This window comes from Gaeumannomyces tritici (assembly GCF_000145635.1).
Source record: "Gaeumannomyces tritici R3-111a-1 unplaced genomic scaffold supercont2.124, whole genome shotgun sequence".
Classification (NCBI taxonomy): domain Eukaryota; kingdom Fungi; phylum Ascomycota; class Sordariomycetes; order Magnaporthales; family Magnaporthaceae; genus Gaeumannomyces; species Gaeumannomyces tritici.
This window is the reverse complement of record NW_008804668.1, coordinates 1-9,025: the sequence shown is the minus strand read 5'-3', so window position 1 is coordinate 9,025 and position 9,025 is coordinate 1. Positions and strand designations below refer to the sequence as shown.

The window sequence follows — 9,025 nt, the reverse complement described above, 5'->3', positions numbered from 1 at the left end:
TCTATCGCATTCTCGCCCGACGGCCAAAGGCTCGCGTCGGCCTCTTACGACGAAACCGTCAAGCTCTGGGACTCGGCGACGGGCGCGTGCCTGCAAACGCTCGAAGGGCACAGCGACTCGGTTAGCTCTATCGCATTCTCGCCCGACGGCCAGACGCTCGCGTCGGCCTCTTACGACAAAACCGTTAAGCTCTGGGACGCGGCGACGGGCGCGTGCCTGCAAACGTTCGAGGGGTTCACTTCCACTTTATCATTTGATAAGACGGGCTCGTACCTCCATACAGATTTTGGGACTAAATTGCTACACAAACAATCGGCTGCTGGTCCAGCAGCATTTCAAGCCCATTTACAACACCAAGATTTTGGGGGTATTGGCATTAGTGCTGATGGAGCATGGATTACGCGGAAAGGAGAGCATTTCTTGTGGCTGCCTACCGAATACCGTCCTAGTGGTTATTGTGTAGCCATAGCAGGATTGACCATAGCCTTAGGCTGTTCATCCGGGACGGTGTTGTTCTTCCAGTGGTCAGGAGCCTCTTAGAGAAAATTTTCCTTGCGTTCAATCCTCTTTTTTCTTTTCTCTTTGCCCGTTCCCGGGTCGTAGGGGACCGCGCATTTTTATAGATTTGTGCTATTGGAACCGTTAGCGTTTTCCATTGACTTCTAGTGGCGAACGCGTTTTGCCACAGCATTCCAGTACGCCTTAGTTACCGCCGATCGCCCGCTCATTAAAAAGGAGCGCCGGAATACAGCCCGGCCTCTGTGCCTTCGGGTTTAATTCTGCTAGCCGCCGGATAACAACATGTAGCCTAGTGTTTAGCTTAGGTAGCGCTGGCACTTCTATCACGAGCCTTAGGCGAACGGGGAGGCCCCGCCCGATAAGGGCGATAAGGGTGGCCGTGCACGCACAGGGTATCTTGAGCGCGCACCGCAACCTTCCCCCGAAAAAACCCTTTTTTCCTAGTGCAGCCAATCAGGAGCCAGGAAAGGAACCGTCGCGGAGAAACTTCAGAAGTGGTTCAACTGAAGCGCAACAAAAAACAACAGACAACCGCTATGGATTTTCCTACGGTTATCGCCAGGCAGCTCGAAAAGCTGCATCAAAGACAGGTCGAAGATGCCGCCGCGCGGTACGAGACCGGGGTGGCGGTTCTTAGGGCCGCTGCGGAAAGCCTCGCACCGCTACAGTCCCCCGCACAGAAAAGGGCGGGGGAGGCCCTGTGGCGAAAGCTTCGGTGCACGCTCGTCGAGAGCGTGCTGGGACAGAAAGGGGAAGGGGGCCCGCCCCCTCCCCAAGTTGCTCGGGCAGCAATGCCCCGGGTGCCCAACGCACCTAAAGGGGGCAAACCACCCCCAAAAAAACACCAATCAGCGAGGTCGAACCGGCCGGTCGCTGGTGGGGCCAACCCGGCCCCGATCAAAACAGGCTGCGCACTTACGCCGGTAGGGCCGGGGAAACCCGAAAGCGACGGGGCAGCCAAACACCCGGTCCGGGCAACGGGAGTGGTGGCCGCCGTGCGGCCCACGCCCGAACCCGAAACCGAACAAGTTACCAGCCCTAGCGAGATGGAAGTGGATAGCCCGGCAAAGGCCGGGGCACCAAAGGAAGGATGGCCCACGCCTCCGCCGTCCTCCCCCGCCCCCCTTCCGCTATCCTTCGCCGAGGCAGCGGCTCGCCCCGCCCTACCTAGTGCAGGGCCGGACGTGCCGAACGAGGTGGCCGGCCCCGTTTCGGGGCCGGACGCGCAACAAGTAACGAAACTAGTGGAGGCAGCGATAAGGTCTGCGTCAGGGTGCGAGCACCTGGGAAAGCTTAACCCTGCCGCACGGAAAAAGCTTTACCAGCAGGCGCTGGGCCATAGGGCCCGGGCCAGGGGAATGCTTCTAAACGCACAACAAGTACCGGAGTTACGGGCACGAGCTACGGCAGCGCTCGAGGCTAACTTACGGGCTATGAAAAAACTTGGGTGGAAAGGGGACCAGGACCCTAGCTAAAAGGGGGACGTAAGGGCCCCAAAAAGAAAGAGCGGAGGCCAGGGGTAAGGTTTTACAGTTGCCCTGTGGTTATAACTTTCCTTGTACCTAGCCTTCGAGAGCCGGCGCAACGCGGCCACAGAGAAATTGCCCAGCCGCCGTCGCGGGCACGTCAGAGGACCGCATGCTGTGGTCGCTCGACGGGACTGGCCCTGCCAGCACCCGAGGCGCTGACGTTAATAGACTTACTTACTTACTTGAGCGCGCACCGCCTTCCCTGCGAGCCTGGATTGCTTCCGGCAACCTACTTGAAGCTGCTGCCTGTCGCTATGCCTTTTGCCTTCCCTATCTACTGTGACAACGTCGTACGCCCCTCGGAGGCAGGGACTGGTAGATCTCGACTTACCGATGTTAAATATACTCCTCCTACTCCTCTATCTGCACGCCCCTCCACGGCCAGCTTTGCATCAACTCTCGCCGCAAAGGCACGCCGGGGTGTTTTGCAAGCAAGACTCGAGCTCACAAAAAGCGTGAACTGGCTTTTAAAGTGGTAGTATTTTTTTTGCAGGGGTTGGAGTGCGCTCAAAAGATTGGCACCAATGTTGCGTGGAAAGTGGAGCCAGGGAGGGTGTTCCCAAATTTTGCGCCCAGCTACGCTCTTGGCAAACCAGGGCATTCTTTTGGTAAACCAACACCCACCTTTAGCAAAAAAAGATACGCCCCCTTCCATTCTTGGCAGACAAGGTTACACTCCTTGGCGAACTAAGATGCCTCCTTGGCGAACTAAGACGCCTCCTTGGCAAACTACGGCGCTGTGGCACAACGCCATGGCCATTATAGCCCTCCAACTCTGAACAAATTGCCAGATTTGTTATTGTTGTCCTTTGGTTAAGTTGAAGAGGGCTTCACTTTGCCGAACCTGTCACACTGCTGCCAATAACAGCACACTTAAACGGCTGGTAGATATTTGGAAGGCTGCTAATTATGCCAAAGGTACTTCAAGGTAAGTGTAACACCCCAGATGTTATGGCGCGGTAGCCCGAATTGGCTGCCTGCCAGGTGCTATGCACGGGCCCGCATTGCACGGGCCAACGCGTGCCTATTTGGGCAATTCCGCTGTCGCCGTGCAACGCACAACTTTTTGCCTTTCTTCTCTTTACCTTTTGATAGCCAATTCAACCTACGGATATCGCAGCCTGCCTCGTTGCCTACGTTGGACCGAGACACTAGAGATGTTGGGCATCTCGGTCCATGCCCAACCTGGCGGCTCAAGCGCGAGCTAACGACCAGTCCGGCGGCTCCAGCATGAGCTAACGACCAGTCTGACAACATGAGCACAGGCCTTGGCCGTGTCCAAGCGTCCAAGACGGTCCACGGCGTGGTGGCCGGAGGCCACTACAGCATCATGTATATCTAGGGCCCGCAAGACTCCCTGTGAAGGGGTCTGGAGGGAAAGCAACCGTTTTTGTTTTTGTCTTTTCCTGCTAAGTGCTGCCAGGCACTTTCTGCTGAATACAACACTGCCCTGCACGCTTCCCCAAGACAGCTAAGTAACCTGAACCTCTGAGATCTCCAGCGAGAACCTCTTCCTGTGCACAGCACGTAACAAACACTGTTGCAATTCATTAATATTGATAACCACTTTATTCCAAGCTAAAGCATGCTGGAAATGCCGGCACAGACAACACCGTTAATGCCACTAAACCCAATAAGTTTTAATTTATGGTTATTCGCTTTTCTGGTAAGCATGCACGAGCTTTTGGCAATTTTCGAGGTTCGCTGCGGGTTCCCAAGTATCACTCCACCTCATCTTTACCTCCTTTTTCCCGTCTTTATTAGTTCGTTCCCCAATAATGTCCCCTTCAAATTCATCGCCATCTTGTATGTCGGCGGGTACCCAGCTATCTGCCCATTTTACTTTGTATTGTATTTTCCCATTTTTATTTCGCATATCCACAATACTTTTAACCGGAAATTCGCGGCCATCTCCAGTCGTAACGTAAATACGGGTTTTCGAGGGTGTGTTCGCGGGGGCGGCGTAGTAATAATTAAATTCTAGCATGGCGATAAGATTTGCGCAATTTATAAGTGGGGTGTTTGAAAGGATGACTAGACGGATATCACCAAGAAAGCCATAGAATACGGTGCGCGGTGTGTTAAATATATTAGTTTCAACGCCCTAAATTCATTATTTGCTTTTAAATTTGTCATAGCCTCCTAGCGAGCGTTTGTGGCACCGACGAGAGTGGTGATTTGTTTCCCGGCCTTATCATTGGAGTGCCCACTTCTTTGTGACAGCAAGCAAAGAGCAAATACATTAAGGGGCAGTGGGTTGACAATGTAAGCCAATCTCCGCACCAAATGCTGGGTGGGAAAGGACAAAATAAGAGGAACATTTTCAGAAAGTTAGGTTCTAGCGTTGCCACTGTTTACCAAAAGCTCTGGATAGTCGCGTAAGTTTAGAGATAAGCACGTGAATATCGTTTTTTACTCTGTGTTATGGCGTGGCATGCCCTTTCGTGCAGCCTTGCCCCACCAAAGTGTACTTGAGCCTCCAACTTTCCCACCTCTCACAGAGGCATTCTGCCAGACAAGCAAGCAATGCAAGGAATCTTGAACCATGCCCAGCATATTTCAACAGTAACATCTAGGGCCCGCAAGACTCCTATAAAGGGGTCTGGAGGGCCAGCAACCTTTTTTTGTGTTCTATCACGTGTTGTGCTATCAGATTCCACCCACTGAGTAAGTCAGTGCACCCCTTCTCCGGACACCCCCCCTGTCCGGACACCTTTTCCCATACAAACGGGTGAAAACTCACTGTCTTTATAACGTAATTACAAGTCGAATAAAAATCGCAAAAATATAACTTGAACAGTGTTAGGAAATTTAAAAGCGTAGTTTTTATTACATGGTAAAATTATATTTCTTATTCGTTATTATAAGTAATAAATTTGAGTTTGAATTAAAAGTTGAAAATTACATATAATTTATATGGAAATACAAAACTGGAATAATTTAATATTTATTGTATAAACTGTACTGCAACGAATTTATACGGGTTATTAACACTAAACCACGTATAAAAATTAAAAAATTGAATTTATATAATTTTTTTATAATTTTTAAAAAAACAATAGTCCAATACACTGTGCAATACACTGTGTATGTAACTTTAAATAGGGGCAATTACGGGTAATTACGTAATATATACTATACGTAAATGTTATGCGATAAAATTTGAAATTTTACATATATAATGCATAAGACCGCATATTTTTAACTTATATAATTGCAAAGTTATTTAGTAATTTTCAAGTGTTATAATCCTCATATAATTGTTAGCAATCCTTAACATTTTAGGCCTTTTCAATTGATGTGAAATTTACTTACGAACTGGTACATATAAAATTTGTTATAAGTAATCATAATACATTCCCGCTTTTAAATTTTATATCCCTGCTTACGTTATATTTTTGCGATTTTTATTTAACTTGTAATTGCGTTATAAAGACAGTGAGTTTTCACCCGTTTGTATGGGAAAAGGTGTCCGGACAGGGGGGGTGTCCGGAGAAGGGGTGCACTGACTTACCCCACTGCACTACATATCTTCCCAAGGCCGCTGAGTGACCTGAACCTCTGAGATCTCCTGGCGAGGACCCTCTCTAGTGCGCAGCACGTTACAGCAGGTCGCGCTGGCGCGACCAGCGCCTTTTCCTTCCCCTCTCCTTAGTGTAGAATCTTCGTTCATAGCGTCAATGCAGGGCCTTCGTGCACTGTTAAGGCCGTAACAGTTACCAGGAAAAGGAGGGTTGCTCCGCAACTCTCGGCGCGGCCCACGGGTTTGTAGGAGCGGTGGCACAGCCACTTTAAGGCGCACAGCCGCCGGCCGTGGCTAACCGTGTGAGCCTGGCCCGCTAACATAGCGGACAAGGGGGGCTGGCGGAGATGGGGTGTGTCACGATCAGGGAGCCTAAGCTTCGCAGCCAGGTGCAATTGATGCTATAGACTAAAAACTCTTCTATGGGGAGGAAATAGGGAAGAAAGGTAGAAAAAGTGGTGCGGTGTCTTATCGCACCGGCTATTCCGTATGACGGTCCCGCCATATGTCCAGTGGCACCGCCACAGATGTAGGGCATATATAGGGCAGACACAGTCATACAAGCCACACGGATCGCGACAGCTTCAGGCGCAAGTCACACGGGCGCGACCAGCGCCTTTTCCTTCCCCTCTCATTAGTATAGAATCTTCGTTCATAGCGCCAATGCAAGGCTTTCACGCCTCCATTAGTCTGGCCGTAACATTCCGCGGCGCGTGCTCACGTGGATGCTTGCGGCGTGTGCTGCGGCGGAAGCAGAAAACGCCGACGCCGCCGCCATCTTGGCTTTAGATGGCTAGAGTGTGCATTTTCTCAATATCACACCGGACCCGACAAATCCGGGTTTAAACTAGGTCCCCCGCACGGTCGCGTCAAAAGTGGAACCAAAGCCAATTCTTGCACCCCTAGCCGAGTTGAAAAGCCAGTCCACGCTTTTTGTGGGCTCGAAATATTGCTGGCAAAGCAGCCTGGGGGGGCGTGCAAATACAGGAGGGCTGGGTGAAGTTACACTACACCCCTCAAGCTCCTGGGGTGTGCAATAGCGTGGCTGAACAGCCACTTTTTGTTTTGTTGCATGTTGTGACAACCTGGGTCAAGACCCACAGGTCAAGACCCACGGACCAGGACCTACACGGTGGACCGTCGTGATCCCTGCTTTTTCCTTCGCTCCTCCCTCTCCGCAAGGAGGTGGGGCGGAGCAACTTACACAGTGCAGCCATACCTGCTGTAACGTGCTGCGCACAGGAAGGGGTTCTCGCTAGGAGATCTTAGAGGTTTAGGTCACTCAGCGGTTTAGAGAAAGCGTGCGGGGCAGCGGTGTATTCAGCAGAAAGTGCCTGGCAGCACTGAACTGGAAAAACCAAAAACAAAAACGGTTGCTTGCCCTCCAGACCCCTTGACAGGGAGCCTTGCGGGCCCTAGTTATACATGGTGTCGTGGCGGCCTCCGGCCGTTGTGCTGTAATCCTTCTCTTGAGACTTCATTATGACTGGGGGGCGGTTCGCGCGTCAAGTGCCACGCGTGTCCACCTTGTCATTGTTTAAACAGAGGGCCGCGTCATTTCTGCTTCGCCCGTTTTCAGGCCACGATCGAGGAGCCCTTCCTATAAGTATATATAAGGGACCACCCTCCACCGTCCAAAAGAAAGAAAGCGAACTGGAAGAGCAGCATATAAACCCCAAAACCCACCGTCGCCATCACGATCCAGATCATCACCGCATCAACTCAAGCCCTTAAAAAGGACGCCACACCGACGGTTCGCCCTTGCATTAGCGAACAGCAGACTGAAACGCAAATACAATACCGTTACGGTCGAATCCGCCAACGCTACGGCCATGCCGAACTGGAGCACGCTTCCCGCTCTTGAGCACGCCGTCAAGGAGCGCAGCGGCGCCGTGCCGCCTGCGCAACAGGTCGACATCGAGACCCTGGAGCAGTACGAGAATGTCCGCAAGAATGTGACGCAGATGGAGCAGGCACTGGCCTTTGACTTTGCCTGCTCCGCCAAGGCTGGTCAAAAAGAGCGCGACGCGAACGCAATCATGCAGCTGCTGCGCCAAAACGACAAGGAGCTCTTCGAGCGCGCTCCGCCCAGGAAAGGCTACCAAAACCAGCCGCACAAGCGGCACCCCAGCGACCACCATCTTACCAACCTGGACCTCGTGGAGAAGACAGAAATCTTTCAGGTGGCCCGCAGGATGCCAAAGGGCGCACACCTACACATCCACTTCAACTCATGCCTCGAGGCAACATTCCTGCTGGGCTTGGCAAAGGACCAGGATACGATGGATATCGGAAGCAATAGGGCACTGATGGAGGCAGCCGACCTCGAAGAGTGTGAAATACAATTCACCATCCGGGGAGAGCTCGGCACCCGGGCCGAAGGCCCTCGGAAAGGGATTCGGCGGGCCTGGACTAGGAAGTTCATTGGGAACCCGCCAAAGCCCCCAGTTCTGGTGAACTTGTTCGACAAGGAAAATTTCGATCAGAGCGAGGAGCCAGCCGACAAGATACGTTGGATGAGTTACAAAGACTTTCGCGACGAATTCCCACACAAATTTCCGAAGCACAACTTGGACACGTGGCTCGAGGAGAAGCTGGTCTACAACGTGGAGGAGGCGCACGGCGTGCATCAAACGGCCGAAGGGTGAGTCCAAGTGATTCCCAGAACAACTACTGCGTCCGCATGAAAACGCTAACCTTGCTCCTGTTTGTCGCGTATGCAGAGCCTGGGCCAAGTTTAATGGACGGACCAGGATGATGAAGGGCCTGTTCAACTACGAGACTGCTTATCGCAAGTATACCCAACAGTGTCTGCAGGACTTCGTTAACGACAACATCCAGTACGCCGAGATCCGACCCAACTTTATGCATACGAATCAGGTCTGGTCAACGGACGGCAAGCAGCTATACGACAACTACGAGATCATGAAGATCATTACAGATGAATGCAACCGTTTCCTCGAGGATAGGAGAATGATGTCAAACGCTCCATTCTTCCAAGGAATCAAGGTTATTTACTGCACCCCAAGATCTTTTCCCGACCACCTGATCAAGGACTCTCTGGATGAGTGTTTAGAACTCAAGCGCTCGGCTGAGATCGGTCACATGATTGCTGGTAGGTCTCGACGAGCTGGTATGCTTAACGTTCTAACCCCACGAGAGAAGTCACTAATAGGGGAATTGCTGTCATTTAGGTTTCGATTTCGTCGGCCAAGAGAACGCCGGAAGGCCTTTGAGGGACCATGTAGAAAACTTACTCCAGTTCCAGGCCGATTGTAAAATGAAAGGCGTGGAAATACCGTTTCTGTTCCACTGCGGAGAGACACTGGAGATGGGGACCGACACAGACGGCAACGTCGTGGACGCGCTCCTGCTCGGCTCAAAGCGGATCGGGCACGGATTCTCACTTTCGAGGCACCCATACATCATGGAAAGGATGAAGAAGCAGAACATA

General features: G+C 51.8%; 3 protein-coding genes across 3 annotated transcripts; all 3 read left to right on the top strand.

The window, feature by feature from the left end:
• On the top strand, positions 1–540 carry GGTG_14077 (hypothetical protein; the record flags this gene model as incomplete). Its single annotated transcript, XM_009232004.1, has 1 exon — positions 1–540. A coding segment is annotated over one exon (540 nt), but the record flags the coding sequence as incomplete, so codon positions are not given.
• A 352-nt stretch (positions 541–892) lies between these two features.
• GGTG_14076 (hypothetical protein) lies at positions 893–2,223 on the top strand. Its single transcript, XM_009232003.1, has one exon. It carries the CDS (start codon positions 1,056–1,058, stop codon positions 1,992–1,994), a length of 939 nt encoding a protein of 312 aa, XP_009230267.1. The 5' UTR covers positions 893–1,055; the 3' UTR covers positions 1,995–2,223.
• A 4,739-nt stretch (positions 2,224–6,962) lies between these two features.
• Positions 6,963–8,984, top strand: GGTG_14075 (hypothetical protein; the record flags this gene model as incomplete). The annotated part of the gene is made up of 3 exons (XM_009232002.1): positions 6,963–8,215; positions 8,295–8,686; positions 8,766–8,984. Coding segments are annotated over exons 1-3 (1,423 nt in total), but the record flags the coding sequence as incomplete, so codon positions are not given.
• Positions 8,985–9,025: the final 41 nt, after the last annotated feature.

What these genes read in the sequence shown, in the direction of transcription:
- GGTG_14076 (XM_009232003.1), top strand. Translation starts at nt 1,056, where the DNA reads ATGGATTTTCCTACGGTTATCGCCAGGCAGCTCGAAAAGCTGCATCAA.